This window comes from Notamacropus eugenii, chromosome 4, assembly GCF_028372415.1.
Source record: "Notamacropus eugenii isolate mMacEug1 chromosome 4, mMacEug1.pri_v2, whole genome shotgun sequence".
In the NCBI taxonomy this organism is placed as follows: Eukaryota; Metazoa; Chordata; class Mammalia; order Diprotodontia; family Macropodidae; genus Notamacropus; species Notamacropus eugenii.
Genome location: NC_092875.1, coordinates 45,944,267 through 45,964,211, shown reverse-complemented (window position 1 = coordinate 45,964,211; position 19,945 = coordinate 45,944,267). Strand labels below are relative to the sequence as shown.

General features: G+C 39.3%; 1 protein-coding gene and 1 pseudogene across 1 annotated transcript in view; one reads left to right on the top strand and one right to left on the bottom strand.

Annotated features, from left to right (window-relative positions):
- RIMBP2 (RIMS binding protein 2) overlaps positions 1-19,945 on the top strand; it is a 475,720-nt gene that overhangs the window by 160,450 nt on the left and 295,325 nt on the right. Inside the window, exon 4 of the mRNA XM_072600739.1 lies at positions 341-478. Within this exon, the coding sequence (XP_072456840.1) occupies positions 341-478 (138 nt within the window). The remainder of the gene's footprint in view (positions 1-340; positions 479-19,945) is intronic.
- On the bottom strand, positions 15,674-15,902 carry LOC140498090 (zinc finger protein 706 pseudogene; annotated as a pseudogene).

Sequence of the window (19,945 nt, the reverse complement as noted above, 5' to 3'; positions counted from 1 at the left end):
GTGGGTCCAAATCTAGTCTGTGTGACCATGGGCAAGCTGCTTCAAGCTTCTATTTCTTTCTCTATAAAATGGGCAGAATAAATAGCTGCCTCCTTTTTCCATTGTAAGGTAGTGGGACTTAGGAGCAAAAACCCTGAGCTAAAAGACCAGGTTTGTTCACTTTACTTTTTCATTCACTTATTGTGTGTTAAATCTATTGACCTCAGTGCCTGCATGAAAAAAATTAGGTTCAATAATTCCTGCTCTGGCTGGCCTCACAGGGCTGTGAGAAAGCTAAGTGAGAGGAGAGAAGGGAAGATAATTTCCATCTGATGACATGTACCTGTTTTTCTCCCCACAGTTCAGAAATGATCTGTACTTGCAGTCTGCAGTCCCCCAAAAAGCCTTTGGTCAGTTCCGACTTTTAGAAGAGCGGCCACAGACTTCTCCAGCCCATGTACCTGCTCTGAACCCAGATCTTCACCACTGGAGCCTTGCAGTAAGTTTCCTATTTTCCTTTTGGCTACATTTTTCTCTTGGTGATCCCTCTCAGAGGCATCAACTGGATGGAACCCATTCCTGAGGGCTGTCTGTCTACTTTTCAGATGGATTTCTTGTGTTTGTGATGCTAAATGTGAACTCCCATTAGAACTGGCATACTAACTTGGAATCAGGAAGCTGTAGGTGCAAATACCACTTAGGACGCTCACTAATTGTGTAACTTTGGGCAAATCACTTAAACTTCACCAGCCTCAGTTTCCTCATCTATAAAATGGAAGACTTGTACTTGATGCCCTTTTGGGTCTCAATATATGATCTTGTGACAGTGTCCTGGTCGTGTTAAGCTTAGACACTGGGTAGGCTTCTTTTTCTAATTGGGGATCCCACTCTTAGTAATATTGGTGCATGTGCAAAAATGTTTTGTAGCACAGGGTCTCAACCTAGCAGGGTTTGAAAGGCTCATATATGTTGCCACAGGAAAGGCAGGGGCTCTCCCATTTAGCAGTGAGGGCACATACCCATCAACTTGCATAGGAAATCCTACTGTTTGGACTTTTCCAGGTTGGAGGAAGTAGAAGGAGGGACCCTAGCCAGTGCAAATTGTCCATTGACCTGAATTGTTGGGAGAAAGAGGAATCTTCCCATTTAGTTTATGTGTGACTGCTTTCTATTTTCAGGTGCCTATTTATTTTCCTTGGGCAAGACAATTGCAAGTAGAAGACTTACCTGATTTCCCCTCTCTGTGAAGAAGGCTATGCTTAATCTCACTAGAGCCTGGCCTAGGGCAATTTTCCTTAATACAAAAGGTGGACCAGATTCACAGATTCATGGACAGAAGTCCAATAAAACTTTAGTTGTTGTGGACAAAGTGCTAAACTCTGAATCAGGAAAGCATGGATTCTAATCCTTCCTTTGACACTGGCACTCCTGACCAAGGGCAAGTCACTTTAACCTTTCCAAGTCTCAGTTTCCCCATCTGTAAATTGAGGATAATAACTATTGAACCTCACATGAGATCAAATGTGTGAAATTCTCTTAAATCTTAAATCCTTATATAAACATCAGCTATTATTTTTATTATTTGCATGCATGGGTCTTATAAATGTTACATGGACTAGCTATAAGAGTCAAGATATAATATTTCCTGTATGCTTATTTATTTTCTCTGAGAACAGTAAGAAAGAATGTGTTGGATCCAGCTATGAAAAACACATAATTTAATTTGTAAAAGTCTCATTAGGCAGGGTCTTTGGAGGGGAGTTTCTAGGAAGATCCTTTTAACATTGTATGATCATCATCAGTGCCCTCTTCCTCCTCCATCATCATCCATGACCACTACCATTATCATTATCATTACTGATATAATTAAATTGAGCATCCTGCCAGCTATTCTGGGCATCTGTAATGATGAAATGCTTCCTTAGAATGGCCCCCAGGCCTCCAAGGTGTGTCCTTAACAGAGCTTTCATGGAAATGGTTTATCAGAAGAGGAATTGACAAGAAATCTAATGAGATTTTAGGCTACATAAAGAGAAGCAAAATATCCCAGAATAAAGATATGATGGTCCCACCCTGGGCAGAGCACATCTGGAGTATTGAGTTCAATTCTGAATGCCATACTTCAGGAAAGACATTGACAGGTAGGAAAATATGCAGAGAATAACAACCAGGATAGTATTAACATTTTAAAAATAAATTATAAAAGTATAATTCACATTTCTATGGAGCTTTAAGTGTTACAAAACTGTTTTGTGTACATCATTTTCTTTCATCTCATATGATTCTCACAACAACCCTATTCAGTCTTTTTTTTAAAAAAGGGACTTGAGTTCATACTAAAGAATAAACAATTGAAGAAAATATGAATGTTTAGTCCAGAGAAGAGAAGAAAGAAACATAGTCATACAGTTATCAGTGGTAGAAGGGTTAAGATTTTTCTACTCCTGAAGGCAGAACTAGGGGCAGATTTTATTCAAGTAAGAGAATCCTTCTAACAATAAGAGCTGTCTAAAAGTAAAATGGGGCATCTCTGGAGGTGATGGGCTGCCCTTCCCTGAAGGCCTGGATATTGACAATGTTGGTTAATGGATTCTTTTTCCTGGTTTGGTTTCATGCTGTAGTTTGAGTGGAAGGCTGCTTTTGTCTCTTTCAAATCTGAAATTCTGTGATTCTATGGAAAAGAAGGTCATTCTTTCAATACCAACTTGCATAGCCTGGAAGCTTCTCTCTCTTCTCCCTGGGTCGCAGGCAGGTTATATAGAGAATGTATTACCCAATTTTTTTTTTTTGACTGTGTCACAGAATGTCTAATTGGGACTGGGTTCTGTTCTCATTTTGAAAGCATCAGAGAACCTTGATGAGTGCATGTTAGTTCTTCCTAAATTTGGACTTGGCCTATCTTACTTTTTGATAAAATGTTGGCTGTGTTAAATTGCAGATGCAACATTAAAAGTTTATATTTTTTCTCATTTAAATTTAACTTCTCATGTTTTGGGGTAGAAATGTTGAATGATTCTTCTAAGTGGTAGTGGTGTAGAGAGCCCAGTATGTGACATTCCAAATTGGGAGGCAGACTAATCACTCCTGAAGGTGGTTAGATGTTTAATTAGAGGTTGAGGTGGGGGGCAGGGGGGAGGTAGACAGAAGTATATTTCACAGAGTTTCCTCAGTTTGTCAGAGAGAAATTTCTCTTTATCATCATTTCATATGAGGATTGGTTAAAGGAAATGGGTGTGGTTAGTCTGGAGAAGGAAAGATTTGGGGCAGATGTGATAGTCATGTTCAAGTACCTGAAGGACTATCCTGTGGAGAAAACCCTAGACATTATGGTTTGGTTGCAGAGGGCTGGGAGCTACAAAGAGGCCAAGTTTGGCTTGATGTCAGGACAAACACCCTAACAATTGGTGCTGTCCAAGGTGGGACAGGCTGCTTGGGAGTGTGGGGGTAGGTGGGTACCCTTCCTTATTTGGTTTTCATGTATTGCTTGGATGATTGCTTAACTGTCAGCTGTGGTCTGGAGGGAATTCCATTCATGTAGCATTGGACAAGATCCCTTTGACTTTCAAATTCTGAGACTCTGGGATTTCATTGCAGCACTTAGCATAGTGCCTGGCATGCAGTAAGTGCTTAATAAATCTTTAGTGGGTGATTGATTAATCATTAATATAGGGCAGAGGGGCCAAACTACTCCATAGTGCTGCCAGAACCAGATTAAAATGTAATTAGGCAATATTTACCAAAATAAATAAAAATAAAGCTGAACATAAATAATGTTAACAAGTGTTTTTTAAAGTCAACATGCAGCCTGAAGGGATTCTTGTACATGGTTTATTGGCCTATGTTTCTACTTGAGTCTGACACTACTGGGAAATAGGACACTCCTGGTGAGGAAGCCGTTTCTGCAAATGTCAATTGCCAACTGCTCTATAACTTACATTCTTAGAGATGTCTGGGACATCAAGAGGTAAGTGACTTAGCCTATGGTCATACAGCTACTATGTAGGAGAGGCAAAAGTTGAACCCCTCTCTTCTCATCACCCTGTAAATATATACAAAGTATATGCAAAGTGATTTAATCATTGTAGAGAGCTCTAACAACTTCAGGGATCAACTGGAAAGCTCCTGAGCTTTGAAGGAAGCTAGAGATTCTCTGAGACAATACTACAGTGGATACAGTGGATTGGTCATTGGTTCTGGAGTCAAAAGCTCTGATTTCGAATCCTGCTTATGTGACCTTGGGCAAGTCGCTTAATTTCTGTAAAGTGAGAGGGTTGAATTAGGTGGCCACTGGATCCCTTCCAATTTTAGATCCATGTTCCTTTGATTCTAGAAGGCATTGTAGACATGTGCAAAGTCATGGATTGGGTGTGGAGAACAATAGAAAATAATCCCATTGTGATTAGAACTGGGAGGATGGTCTCTTTCATTTTGTACTTGTGAAAATTGATGTCCCAAAGGGAAGGGTCTTGCCCCAGATCCCACACCAAGGGAATCAGTGGCAGGGCTGGAATCTGACCTGGGACGTTCCAAGTTCAAGTCCAGTCAAGACCCTGAAAAGTGTCTTAGGTCCTTGGAGGACATATTGCATCTAATTACGATGCATTTCTAGAGAAGAAGCAGTCCAAACCCTTCTGTGCTGTGGGTGGGAGGTGGCCACATGGCCATCGTCCTGACTGGTCCCTCCATTTGCTTTCAGGCTGGCCCAAGCCATTGTGTGAATGGCTCCTTGGCTGCCCAGTGAGCTGGTCTTTCAGAATCAAAGTTGGAATGGCATTATCAGACAAGGTCTTTGCTTTTCTCCAAGCAGGTTCCAGGGATCAGTATCTGCCTGTACCTCAGGACTAACTGTCTCAATATAATGTTATTTCTAGAGGAAATGCACTGTGAAAGCAGCCCCTGATGCCATCATCCTTCATCATTAGAGCAATTAAGGATTTTACATTTCCTTTACTTTTAAAAAAAAATTGGAGAGAGAAATCAAAGCAGGACAGGCTTTCTTGTTCTCCCACTCAGAATGCTCACAGCAATCCATCAAAATTTGCCATTTATTCTTGATGTGTGTGATTCTTTGATACTTTTCTTTGGTCTTATCTATACTATGCTAGCCAAGAAAAATACAAGGCTTTAGTTATTTTAATTTCATGGCCAAATATAGATCTGGCAGCAGAAACAGTGAAAACTGCTCAGAAGGTCTTGAAATCTGTTCTGATAGTATCATGTTTGATCTCGGTTTTGCCTCTGATTTACTGGGTGTACTTGCTAATTCACTTCCACTCTCTGATCCCCAGTTTCCTCATTTCTAACAGAGATGTAGCCAAATGGAAAGTGCACAAGAGTCATGGACTTCAGTTCAAATCATGCTTCTGACATGAACTGCTTTTGTGACCTTGATCAAGTAATTTAGCCACCCTCAGCCTCATTTACCACATGTGCAAAGTGAGGGGTTGGGGACAGATGGTCTCTGAGGTCCTTTCTTGCTTTAGATCTATGGACATTTTTAAAAATCAAATACTTCATAAGAACTTGCTAGATGTAAGCCTGTATTCTGGAACACAGTGCTTGGTACATAGTATGCATTTAATAAATGCTTTTCTATTCTTTCCTTCATAAAACAACAGCAACAAAAACCCTAACTAATCCCTGCTTTTAAACGAGTTTCCATTTTTTGGGGGGTGGAGGTTCGGGTTGGCTTCAGAGAAAATTAAATACAAGGCAACAATTGAGGGGACTGGAATGATGCCTGAGCTGAGCCTTGAAATAAGCTAGGGATTCCAAGGAGTGTAACACCAGCTTCAATAGCCTCTCTCAGAGAGATTATAGGAAGTATTACTGTATCTTAAAAAGGCAAATAAATGTTGAGAGTCTAGCAATTTACGTCATTCTGGATTCTGTGCTAATTGTCATCGCCAAAGATGATTTCATGAAGTACAGAGAGGAAAAGGACAAAAAGAACTCCTATACTGAGAGAACTGTAGCAACTTCTGTTTTGTGAAGAAACATTTTTTTGCCTGTTATCCTGAGATCTGAATGGTGGAACTGTGTTTCAGAAGTAAAGAAAAGTCAAGAGGAACAGGGATGGTTAGAGGAGAATCTGGCAGGGATTCTTTCCACAGCTGAAAGGTTGCTATTAAGAATCAATGTGTTACATTGTTAGGGGGATAGAGAGCTACCATCAAATCTAGGAATACTTGAGTTCCAGTCCTGCCTCAGACATATATTGTCTGAGTTTCTGTGGACAAGTCCTCTTAGTTCTCCAGGCAGCTAAGGCTATAAGCTGCAGAGAAGGTGCTTACCTGAATTCGTATAGGAAGTTTCATCACCAGGGAGTTTACTATCATAATGAATTCATGTATCTTGTCCCTATTCCCTTTATTATTTGTCATTCTGTTGATAATTTATATAGCAAGTAGCTTTGATAATTATTTAGGCCTAAAATTGATTGTATATATGTATGTAGTATATTTATGTCATGTATATACATACATACATAGATGTGCACACAGATATACAGAGAGACAGAGACAGAGAGAGACAGAGACAGAGAGGGGAAAAAAGAAACAAGGAGAGAGAGAAGAAAGGGGAGAGAGAGAGTGAGGAATAGAGGAAGAAAGATGGAAGGGATAAAGAGGGAAAGAGAGGAAGGAAAGAGGGGGACAGAGGGGGAGAGAGAAGGGAGAAGAAAGAGACAGAGACAAAGAGGGAACAGAGCACAATTATTTATGCAAAGAGATTTTTTTATTTAAATAAGTACTACTTAGTTAACCAAAGTGGAGGCTCACAGAGAATTGTCTAATAAGAAGTTGCCAGTGCTTTAATGTGGAAGTATCAGAACATAGCCACTGAGTACCCTAGAACCTAGGATAAGAATGAATCAGAAAGATGGGCCAGTTGCAGATAAGAGAGGTCAGTGGCCTCCTCATCTAGGCTATATGTGAGTGTGGTACACACTAAAATCACAAGATAAGAGTAAACATTTATAACTGAGTGGATAGGGGAGGCTTTACTTGGAAAGGAGCACTAAAGATGAGCCTTGAATGAAGGTAGAGATTCTAAGACATAGAGCTGGGAAGGAAAAACATGCCCCCACCAAGTGGTCATCAACTTGTTGCTTGAGAATACAGAGTGAGGGGGGAGCTACATTCCAATGTGACTCATTCTAATTTGGGACAACTCTACTGAGGAAACAGGTCCATTCTCTGGATATGTTCTGATTTGTCCATTCTAGTACTTCTCTCAAAGGTGGATTGTCATTCTTTCATTCATTTATAAGACTGGATAACTCTGTCTTCCTCAGGCTAGAAGAACAGGGGGTTATACACAGTCCTAGTTCTTTGTTATTTGGCATAGGAGCTTTAACCTGCTCTTTTCTGACCTGGTTCATTAGGAATATATATGTTGTGTCTCCAAAGTGGTGCGAAGATTTTTGGGGTACTTGATATAATAATAATTCAAATTTTCATAAGTTTAGTGTTGTGCAAAGAACTCCATATCTAGGGTCAGAAGACTTGAATTCAGGTCCCAACTCTGCCACTTACTATCTATGTGTGACTGGGCAAGCACACTTAATCTCAGCTCTTTAATAGTAAAATGAGGGTGTTAGACCACATGACCTTGTTTGTTCCAGTTCTAAATCTATGATCTGGTGATTTCTTTCCTCATGCCAACCCTATGATATGTGAAACTATTATTCCCCATTTTACAAATTAGAAAACTGAGGTTCAGTGACCTAGCCAAAAGGTTGGAGTTAGTAAAGGTCTGAGGCAAGATTAGAACCCAGTCTCTAGCTCCAAGTCCACGCCTTCCTCTGTTCAATTCATCTTGTTGCCAGGTGTTAAGCAGGCATTAACATCTGCTCCATAATCATTTTTTGTTTCCTCTCTCTCTCCCCCCAGCTCTGTTGTAGGATAGAAAGAACTGAAAGGTATAGAAGGCAGCTATCCCCAGGACCCAGTCTCCATAGATGCCATTCAGCCCTCCTTTCCTATCATTAGTCTTTGAATGGGAGCCTCTAACTGGGGCTTGCACTGGTTACCCATTAGTAACCAGGCAACGGAAGCATTTCCTCTGGGCTGTGGCAATCAACAAAAGAGTATTAGCTCCCAGTGTATAAATTAAAGTGCTTTGGATTTGGAAAGGACGTTGATAAGGGGATACAACAACGGATGTAGTTTAACTTTTACCTGTGGACATGGTATAGACCCAGTCCCTATGGCAACATGACTTTGCTCAGTGATGGACACACATCAGACAAGAATTGCTTTTATCTTTCTAAGCACGCAGTGTTCTTGGGAATTAAAAGTTAACTCCTCTGATCTCACTTAAAGAAAATGCAGCATTTAGAATCCCTGAAAACTGTGTTTAATTCACTGGGGCTATTCCTGAATAACTAGTTGGACTCCAAGACATGAGATGGGATAATGTCCATGTCTTCTGAGAGTTTTCATGATTGGCTTCCTATGGGGATACTGGGTGTAGCCAAGAGACTGATGATGTCAGCAGGTCATTAAGAGAGATTACTAATATTAGGGTTAATTCAGGGTAGAATCCAGGCAGAGGCAAAGGCAAAGAGAAGAGTAAACCATAGAAAGAGAGCTGCCTCTGTTCATTTTACAAAACTGGTGTGGGCACCCCATTTCTTGGGCAGGTAAGTTTTATCATTGCTCTAGCAATCTTTTCTTAAGGGACTCCTTAAGGGGAAGGGGCATAGTAGAGTGTGAGATGAGCACTAGATCTGGAGTTAGAGCAACCTGAATCTTGTACTCACTACCTAGATAACCTTCTACAAGTCAGTCAACATCTGTGGGCCTTTATTTTCCCATTTGTAAAATGTTGCGGTTGAACTAGATGATTTTGGGAGTTCTTTTCAACTCTGCCAATCAATGATCTATGTTCATTGCCCTATGGTGGGGCCTGGAGTAGATGCCAACTCCCATATGACACCTTTCTTGACCCCCCCCCCCCCCCAGATGTTAATGCTGTCCCCAAAAGTTACTTTGTACGTACTTAATTATTCATATTCCGCAGTTCTTTCCCATACCCCATTTTTCTTTGTATGTATACATATATGTATACACACACATATATTCTTTCCTGTATATTCTATGTGGTGTAGTATAGGAAAAAGTGGTTTTGGAATCAGAGGAATTCGGTGTTCAAATCCTGGCTCTGGTACTAACTACCTCTGTGACCTTGGGCAAATAATTTCACCTCCCTGGACCTCAGTTTCCCTATATGTAAAATGAGGGTTTCTCATCTCAGATGATTTCTAAATTCCCTTCCAAAACTATATCTACTACCCTGTTATTACACTTTCACAATCTCTCTGGACCTTGGTTTTCTCATTTTATAGCTGAGTAAACTAAGGCTCAGAAAGGTTAAATTACTAGTCAGAGGTTACTAGATTTAGAACTGGAAGAGACTTCAAGGACCATTGAATCCAACTCCCTCATTTTACAAATGAGAAAACTGAGGTTCAAAGAGAGTATCCATAAGATCATAGATTTCTAGCACTGGAAGTTGCTTCAGAGACTATCTAGCCCAAGGGTGGGGAACCTGCGGTCTCGAGGCCACATGTGACCCTCTAGGTCCTCAAGTGCGTCTCTTTGACTGAATCCAAACTTCAAAGAACAAATCCTTTTTTTAAGAGGATTATTAAGGGCTAGATTCTAGCCCAACCCCCACGCTTTACAGTTGAGGAAACCGAGGGCTTGTTAAATGTCTTGCTTAATCATACAAGTACTAGGCACCAGAAGTGAGATGTGAACCCAGGTCCTGTTCCTTCAAGCCTAATGTCCTTCCCACTTTAGTCCCACTAAAACAGGCTTTGTATTAGACCCTCTTTGGTCTCCCCTGGCTTATCCACATTCAAAGCCTTTCTTTGCCTTTCGTCTCCAGAAATTTAGGCAGTTCTGTGATTAGCATCCCAAGAAGAGAAAAAGTTTTCCATCTGAATGCTTCAGAAGAATGACATCTTTCTGACTTTCCCTTTTCAAAGTATTTCTTTGGCATTCAACCCACCTGAGAGACAAGCTGAATCCTTAAAGGGTGCTCAAAGCTCGAGGCCTCTTGTAAATCTACAGGCACGGGACTGGGGAGGATCCAACCTTGTTGACATTACTGTGTGAATACTGGATGAGCTTTCTCTCTCTCAGGCTGTGCTCAAGCTGCTACTTCAGGGGGATTTGGCTTCTTAAAAAAAGACAAAAAATGAAAGTTGTCTTTTGTTTCATTTTTGTATCCATAACGCAGGAGCCAGGAAGCTGTGAAGTCAGTTTCTTTTATGACAGTATCTTTCTGATTGACTCTGTGGAATCCCATCCTTTTCTGTACTGAAGATGGAGGTGACTGCAATCAGTAGAAAAAACTAAGGATATTTAGATTGGAGAAGACTCAGGCACTGTCTTCAAATATTTCAAGGTGTGTGTGTGTGTGTGTGTGTGTGTGTGTGTGTGTGTGTGTGTGTGTGTGTTTGAGAGAGAGAGAAAGAGAGAGAGCAGAGGGAAGGAGAGGGGAGATAATTGCAGCAAAACCCACACAACAAATGATCTGAGAGTGAATGCAATGTCATATCCATAGTCCCCCACCTCTGCAAAGAAAGGAGAAAAGTCTTGTATATTTTCTACATCATTTCCCTATCCATTTAATTTTCTCCCTTTAATGACCTCATGAGAATCATTTTTGAAGTAACACTTGAGTACTTTGTATAGAAATAACTACTGCCAAAGTTATTTTTAGGAGTTTGGAAAACATTTTGTTAGCCTTCGTCTTAAGTAGGATAAACAGTCCCTGTCAGCCCTCCAAATTTTGCTTAGCCTATTAATTTGCTTAATGAACTTTCTTTCTGAGAGTGTAAAAAAGTGAATGTTAGCCCAGTAAATGAATAGTGTGCTAAGTACCAAGGTTTCCTATATATTCTTAAAATACCTACAGAACTCTCCAGACATAGAGCCCTTTCTTTGACAGTACTTAGATTGAATCTCAGGGTTCCAAGTGATGAGTCATCATCTTTAATCTCGCATTATTTCTTTCATCCTAATTTAGCAGAGCATCAGTAACTCTGATTGTCATCACATTATTTGATTGCGACCTTTTAATGGAGCAAGAATAAGGTAAAGTGAATATTGCTGGAAAACTTTGGAGAAAGTGTCAACCAATCAGGAAAAGTTGGAAATATCAGCTGATTTTCACGCTGTAGTCAGAAATTTTTAGGTGACTTCACAAGAGAGCCAAGCATGAGAAAGGATCCCCAAAGTCTTTTTGTAATACTCCAGATGTGGCTTGACCAGAGCAGAGGACGGTGGGATTACGACTCCCCAGTCCTTGTCTCTGTGTCTCAATTCAGTTAAGCATCTCAATTCTCCTTTGTAATAACCACACTACGTTGTTGACTTTTATTGAGCTTGTAGTCCACTAAAAGCCCCAGATCTTTAGCAAACAACAAATATAGAATGCGTGTTTGGATGCCTGATAAAAAGAGGTCTCCCTCACCTATTTATTGAGAAGGGAAAAAAAGGAAGTAGTATTAATTCAGTATTCATTTCCTTTCAGCCAATTCAATTCAGCCAATTCAATTCAGCAAACATTAAAGCTCTTCCTTTGTGCACAGTCCTGTGATGAACAGAAAAGACCTGGCAATACCCTCAGACAACTCATGGTCTATTGGGAGAATAGGATATATAAATGGATAGCTCCAATGCCTGATTATAACACACGCACACACACACACACACACACACACACACACACACACACACACAGTGACTGTCTTCCTGTCTGTCTCTGTCTCTGTCTGTCTGTCTCCCCCCTCCCCCAATATGCATTAGCTCCTCTGCTTCTCCCATCAAGGCATGTGTAGACAGAAGAGCTTTCTCAGCACTTAATTAGATACAGTCACAGATATGGAGGTAAGGAGAAGATGATGGAAAAAATCACTTAGGTCTTTGACTTTCCTTTGAAAAATCCTTAGCGTTGTATTATTTTTGCATGCATATAAAGGGATTGGGGGAGGTGGTAAAAGGGAGGAGAGGCACAAGGAGAAGGTTAGGATAGAAAGATCATGGGTCCTGTAGCAAATGTAAAGATTATGAAGTTCAACCTACTTATGCTACAGATGAGAAAGTGAGAGCTGGGGGGGGGGTGAGGAGAAAGAGAGAGAGAGAGAGAGAGAGAGAGAGAGAGAGAGAGAGAGAGAGAGAGAGAGAGAAAGAGAGAGAGGGAGAGAGAGAGAGAGATGAGGAAGCAGAAAGGAGAAATGAGAGAAAAAAGGAATAAAACATAACAAGAGAGCCAAAATGAAAGGAACAGGGAAGGGAAGAGAGAAACAGAGAAAAAGGAAGAGGAGGTGAGAGATGATGAAGGTATAAAGAGAGAGAGAGAGAGAGAGAGAGAGAGAGAGAGAGAGAGAGAGAAAGAGAGAGAGAGAACAGGAAAAGAGGGGGAGCAGTGAAGAAGAAAGAAAAGAAGAGAGGGGAATATACAGAGAAATAGAGGGAGTGAAGAGAAGAAAAGAAGAAAAAAGGAAGAATAAAATGAAAGAGAAAGAGATAAGTAAGAAATGAAGATAAGGCAGAGTCAAGAGATGTAACAAGAGATACAGGAGAGAATCAGAGGGAGGCGAGAACAGAGAGAAGAGGAAGTGAAGGGAGAGATATAAGGAGAGAGGGACAGAAGACTGAAATTTAGGGAAGAAGATGGAAGAGAATTAGGAAGGGGATGAAAGGAAGAGAGAAAGAAAAGGAAGAGGAGAGAATGGTTTCTGCTCGGTTGAAAGACTAATTCATGTTAGAAAAGGGGAGAATGAAACACTTTTCAAGGTTTTTTTCCCTTTCAGAATGAAAGGGTTGGGTATGGGAAAAGGGGTGGCATCAAAAAGTACATGAATTTACTTCTACATGAGCCTCCATAAGGGACATCTCTGTGTAACTCATCCTGATTGATGAGCAGAGAAATGAAATCAGGAGTTAATAAGCTTTTTCTACCATGACAGTGGAGAAGCCACTCAGTGTTCTATTAGAGTCAACAAGCATTTATTGGTCATTTAATATGTGCCAGGCACTGGAGAGAAGATAGTTTATCAGCTGGAGGCAGGCTCTAGGAGGGAGCAAAAGTTATGCCCACTCCAATCAAAATTTCTCAAAGTCACACAAAATCACAGAATTTTATAGTTGGACAGTGCCTCAAGAGCCCCACAATCTAATCTACACCCAATGTACCATTCCGTCTACAATGTACCCAATAGGTGTCATCCAGTCTTTACTCTAAGATCTTTAGTGGGGTTGATGGTGATTACTTCTCAAATTGATCCATTTCACTTTTGGGCAACTTCAAATATTAGACAGTTTTTCCTTTGATCAACCTTTGTACTACCTCCACCATTGCTTCTAGTTGTGGACTCAGGGATCAAAAAACAAACAAAAAACCTTCCAAAAACAAAACAAAAATTAATCTTCCTTATAGATGTCAGTCCTTAAAATACTTGAAATGAGCAATTGTGTTCTTTGCCCCTAGTCTTCTTTTCTCCACATTAAATATCTCTAGTTCTCATTAGTCCCTCATGTTGATCCTTTCTCATACTACAGTAATATTCTGTTATATTCATATGCAACAATTTGTTCAGCTTTTCTTTAATCAATGGACACTCCTTTTGTTTCCACTTTTTCACTAGTAAAAATAGGGAAGCTGTGGATATTTTCATAAAGTTCAGACTCTGACCTTCTTGAAAGTTTATGCACTTAGAATCACTTGGGTCTAGTGGTATGAACAGTTTAGTAACCTGTCTTCTGTGATTCCAAATGTTTTTAGAAGTGAGACAAATCTAGTTCCATCAACAGTATATTAGTTTGCCTATCTTCCCATTCTGTCCCCAACCAGATATTGACAATGTTTGTCTTTTATAATTGTTCCCAATTTAATAGATATGAGCCAAAACTTGACTGACAGCTATTTTCATTTGAATTATTCTTAGTATTATTTTTCTGGTACATTTTCATATAGTATTAATTTTCATTTCTTCTTTAGAAAACTATATATAGTATTAATTTTCATTTCTTCTTTAGAAAACTATATATATGTGTGTATATATCTATATCTATATCTATATATCTATATCTATATCTATATATCTATATCTATCTATCTATCTATATATATCTATATATATCTACATATATATATATATACACCCTTAAAGCATTTATATCTTAGGGAATTACTCATAATAATTACATATTTCCATCAATTTCCCATATATAGTGAATAACAAACTTTTATCAGAGATACTTTTCAAATTCAAATACTTTTTTCTGTTGCATTGCCACTTTCTAGTTGCATTGATTTTGTTTGTGCAAAAAGTTTTAATTTTTATATACTAGAAACTATCTATTTGATCTTTTGGGATCTCCTATGTTTCTTGTTTGGTTATGGCATTTCCTACTAAACATAATCATGAAAGGTATGTCTTTCACTTCCCCTCTAATTATTTTTTAAAAGATGTCATTATTTTCATTCAGGTTCCTTATCCATTTGGAGTTTGTTCTATGTTGTTCTATGTTCCAGTCAAACTGCCTTCCAACTTTCTCAACATTCTTGATAAATAGGGCATTCTTTCCCCAGTAGACTGTGTTTGTATTTTTTTTGTTGTTGTAAAATCAAAGGACTACTTTATTAAATGAGTTATTTTACCCAATATGAACATCAATATAATTACAATTGTAAAAAAATTGTTATAACAAGGTTGGACTGATTTTCAGGATTTCCAAATCAGGGCCCAACTGTACATTTACACCAAATTATCTTTGCGTGAAGCCCGAGAGAATGAGTGTTTCTGCAGTCCTCTTTTTTCGCTGATCAGTAGTTAGAAAAGCAGCTGCAGGTTTGTTACCTAAGGTCTGAGATAGTAGAAGAGTCAATAGGTGCCATGAATTCACCTATAAAAATGTAAGAATAGGTTTTCAGTGAATGTAACAGTTACACAACATTACTCTTACATACTGCTTACATTGCCCAAGAAAGAAATAAACCAGACATGTGACAATGAGTTTTATAGAAAAGCACTCTCTAGATTCAGTTGATCTTTATAGCTATTTGGATTTTTACTACCCTAGCAACAGATCTTTGACCAGTTTACTAAGAGACAGTTTAAAGGAGTGTGTGTGTGTGTGTGTGTGTGTGTGTGTGTGTGTGTGTGATGGGGGGATGAGGCATGAGAATCCAAAACAAACCATCAAGAGTGAAAATTGATTGTTTTCTAGCGATTACAATACATGAATTTTTTCCTATTGTACTAGAACACAGCATGCACCAAGTAAAATACTTGCATTATCCTGCTTACCTACATTAACCTGCATCATTTCGGGAAGCAAAGTCTCTCAAAATACAGCTGTATTAACTATTCTCTTCAAGTTAATTTATCTTTTCCATTCTGGGAGGACCAGGGCTGGCCAGTTTCCCCATTCATTCATTCATTTATTTTTTAATTTTGGCCACGGCTAAAGTAGCACAAGTTAAAATAGATTTGGTTTTCTGAAGAGGTGGTGTGAAGTACTGCAAAATGGTCTTTTCGTACAATTATGAAGTTCGTCAGACAAGTCTTATGCCATAAGACAAATTAATCTCACTATTTTAGGAGATGGTCATGCCGTCTTGGACAACTCTGACGTTAAAACAAACAAACAAAATCAGTGACCTGTGAACAACTTTATGCCTTAACATCAGCCAATTCTGGAGGAAGTGGAGTCAGGATGTTTGCTGTCAAAGTGCTGTTTGAAGGTCTTGGGGTCCGGCATTTATGGCCTACAGGCAGTGCAAGTATATATCAAGGCAGCCTTAACAGCAGTCTTCTAATCATGTCCTTGTTTCTTTTTCTGTCCATCTTGTTTTTTGACATTTTTCTACTGAGATTGACTCTTCTGCTGTCCATGAGCCATGTCAGGGCTGGGGTAGTCTGGTGTCGGAGGCGCGGCATGGGACCAGGGTGCTGGGGGGCTGTTTGTAATTTTTTTTATCAAACACAAGGTTACTATATTTGTTTGCTTCTCTAGTCTCTTTCACTGATCTATTTTCCTATTTTTAAACTACTATGGAATAATTTTTATTATTACTGATCCATAATATGTTCTGAGATCTGTCAAAGCTAGATTTGAAAAATACCTATTTTTAAAATTATTTCACTTGAAAAGCCTGACTTTGTTTTGTTATTGTAATTTTAACTAGTTCTATAATCTCTTGGTAGACTTTTGGGTATATCATTAATGTGTAAATTAATTTATGTAACATTATTAACAGTCAGTAAACACATATGAAGCACCTGCTGCATACTAGGCACTGAAAAACAAAAAGTTGTTTTTTTTTTTACAAAGCAGTCCTTGCCCTCAAGGAATTTATAATCTAGTTAGGGGAGATAACATGCATGCAAATGAATATGTTCAAACAAGCTATACAGAATAAATCAGAAGCAAACAAGAGAGGGAAGGCACTAGAATTGAGAGGCTTCATGTAGAAAAGGGGAATTTAATTGGAACTTAAAGGGTCATTTTGATTATATTATCATGGCCCAATAAATAACTCTCTAATAATTTATCTTCCATTGTATAGTTCTTATAGATATCCTCATTGTGTCTTAGTAGGTTACTCCTAGATATTTAATGTATTTTGCAGCAATTTTCCTATAAATTTTTATCTTTCCTCTGAGTTTTTGTTAGGACTAAATAGAAATGCTGATGATTTCTGTGGATTCATCTTCTGTTCTGCTATTTTGCTAAAACCATTAATGGAATTGATTTATTTGATTCTTTGAAGTTTTCGTAATGAATCATCATCCTGTCTGAAAATAGAGGAAATTGTATGTCCTCTTCTAATGCTTGCTTCTTTAGTTTTTTCCCCTTTGATCTTATTGCTAGAACTTTTAGTACTACATCAAATAATAATGGGTAGAAGGGATGCCCTTGCTTTACCCCTTTACTTATTGAGAAAGCTTTCCTTGTTTTGTTTTGTTTTTCTGGGGCAAATAATGATAGCTTTTAGTTTTAGCTATATACTTTTGGTTACATTAAGACTCTTCAATACCTATGGTTTTTAGGATTTTTAAAAACATAAATAAATGTTTATTTTGTCAAAAACCCCTTTAGATCTATCTTTTGATATGCTACTTATATTACTGATTATTTCAATTTTTTGCATTCCTATTATAAGTGGTCATATGAATAATTTTTAGATATATTGCTATACATTGCTAATATTTCATCTAAAATGTTTATTTTGCTGTTCAGCTGTGTCTGGCAGAGACACAGGAATGTTTTGCCATTTCCTTTTCCAGCTCATTTTACAGATGAAGAAACTGAGGCAGACAGGGTAAAGTGACTTGCCTAGGGTCCCACAGCTAGTAAGGGCTTGAGGCCAGATTTGGACTTGGGTCTTCCTAACTCTAGGGCCAGCACTCTATCCACTGTACCACCTAGCTGTCCCAAATGTTTATATCCATATTCATTAGTAAAGTTGTTCTGTAGGTTTATTTCTCTGTTCAATTCCCCTCTGGTTTCAGGCTCAGAAATATATTGGTATCACAAAAAGACATTAACAGGATACAATCTTTTTTCTATTATTTAGTACAGTTTTCACAATATAGGTGTTGCTCACAGACTCCCACCACTCAGATTATGTGGTTCTCTTCTGTGGCTGCCATGTTGGTGAAAGCATGTGTTTCTCTACTAGTTTCTCCCCAAGACACTCAAGTGTCTGGGGATTGGGGTCTAATACTAAAATATATGGTCTGGCTAGGGCAGAGCATAGTGAGATTATCACTCCCTTATTCCTGGACACCATGGCTTTTTTTTTTTTTTTTATGCAGTGTCAGATTGCATTGACTTCAGTTGTCACAGGGAAGCTCTAGTAAAAGGAGAGAGAAAGAAGTGAGCCTGTGCATGTAGATTAAAGATACGCTCACTCTCCCAAGTGTTTGTTCTCCAGTCCCATCCAGTCCTCTGACCTGCCCAGTCCTATTTGCTGAGCAGATGCCTCTATACTGAGTTATCATCTCTGACTTTTCTGAAGGCTGTCATTTGAAGTGAAACATTAGCTTGTTCCTATTTCAATACTACTGGTATTAATAATAATGATAACTAACATGATGTTTACTATGTGACAAGCACTGTGCTAAGTGTGTTAGTTATTATCTCATTTGATGATCACAACAACCCTAGGAGAGAAGAGCTATTATTATCCTCCTTTTATAGATGAGGAAAATGAGGGAGAGGTTTAAGTGACTTGACTAGGGACATTGCTAGTAAGTGTCTGTGGCCACATTTGAACTCAGGTCTTCCTGACTCCAAACCCAGCATTCTATCCACTATGCTAAGCACTAAGGATACAAAGAAAGGCAAAAAACACTGTCCCTGCCCTCAGGGAGGTCATAGTATAATGGGGGAGACAACATCCAAACAATTATGTGCAGCATAAATTGGAAATAATCTCAGAGAGAAGGGATTAGCATGAGGGAGGAGGAGAGTGAGAAAGGCCTCTAGCTGAGGGTAGCATTTGAAGTGGTTTTGAAGAAAACCAGGGAAGGGAGGACTCAGTGATGGGGAGAGAACATTCCAGGCATGGAGGACAGCCAGTGAAACAAACGTGGAATTGGGAGATAGAACATGTTCCAGGAGCTGCTGAAGGCTGATCATGCTGGATCATGGAATATGTAGAGAGGAGTAAGGTATAAGAAGACTGAAAAGGTGGGAAGCCCCAGATGCTGAAGATCTTTAAAAACCTAGTAGAGGATTTTCTATTTGATCCTGGAGTTAATAGGGAGCTACTGTAGTTTCTTGAAAGAGTGGGATGGTAACAGGATTAGACCTGGACTTTGTTGTTGTTGAATCATTTCAGTGTACAACTCTTTATGGTCCCATTTGGGGTTTTCTGGGCAAACACTGGAGTGGTTTGTCACTTCCTTCTCCAGCTCATTTTACAGATGAGGAAACTGAGGCAGAGAGGATGAAGTGACTTGCCCTGGTTTGCCCAGCAAGTATCTGAGTCTGGATTTGAACTCACATCCTTTTGACTCCAGGGACAGCTCCCTAAGCTGTCCTAGACATGAACTTTAAGAGGATCAGTATGACAACTGAATGGAGGATTGACTGAAGGTCTCAGACTTAAGGATGGAAGATTACCCAGAAGGCTTTTCAATAGTCTAGGCATAAGGTGATGAGAGCCTGCACTATGAGTTATGGGACCTGAGAGTACCAGGACCTCCCCAGAAGATTTGTCTACTTCTACCTGTCCAGCGCTATTCCTCTGCCTGTGACCCCTTCAGCATTTTTTCTTCCCTACGATCATGTCCTCTCTAGTTGCTTTGTCAGCTTAGCCTCCTAAATGGGCAAAGACAGTAGCAGATGTGGGGAGGTTTCTCCCCACTTCCTGCCTAGGGCTTACAAAGAGAGAGGTCTTTGTGCCTGGCCATGGTTGTCCTTACAACAGCCTGCAAGCTTGAGAGTAGTATTCAGCATCCTCAGTTTTAGCTACTTTTAAGCATCTACCTTCTCAGCAAGTGGGTAGACAAGTGTTCTGTGTCGTGCTTGCTGGGAATGAGCTATTCACAAAATGTGTAATTAATAATTCCTTTTCAAAAGGCACTCAGATGTCCCAGGACTGGAATAGAGCTGTTTGTAGGAGATTACGGTCAGTATCTCAGACCCAGTAGAGAACCCAGGAAATCAAGAAGATGGAAACCTTTTGAACCTCAAGCAGTCCTTGGGATAGAAATAAATTCTATCTAAGAATGTTTTAGCTGCTATCAGAGTTAATGTCTGCAATTTATACCTGCGGTTGAAGCCCTGAGATTGGCAGCATCCTCTTTAAGCCATAACCTGAAAGGGATGCTGGTTGTAAATTAAGCTAGTGAGAGTTGTAACTCCAAGTGGCCACTGGGGCTTTACCCCAAGGTGGGAAATTGAGCAGGACAAAAATTTAACACATCTGCTCC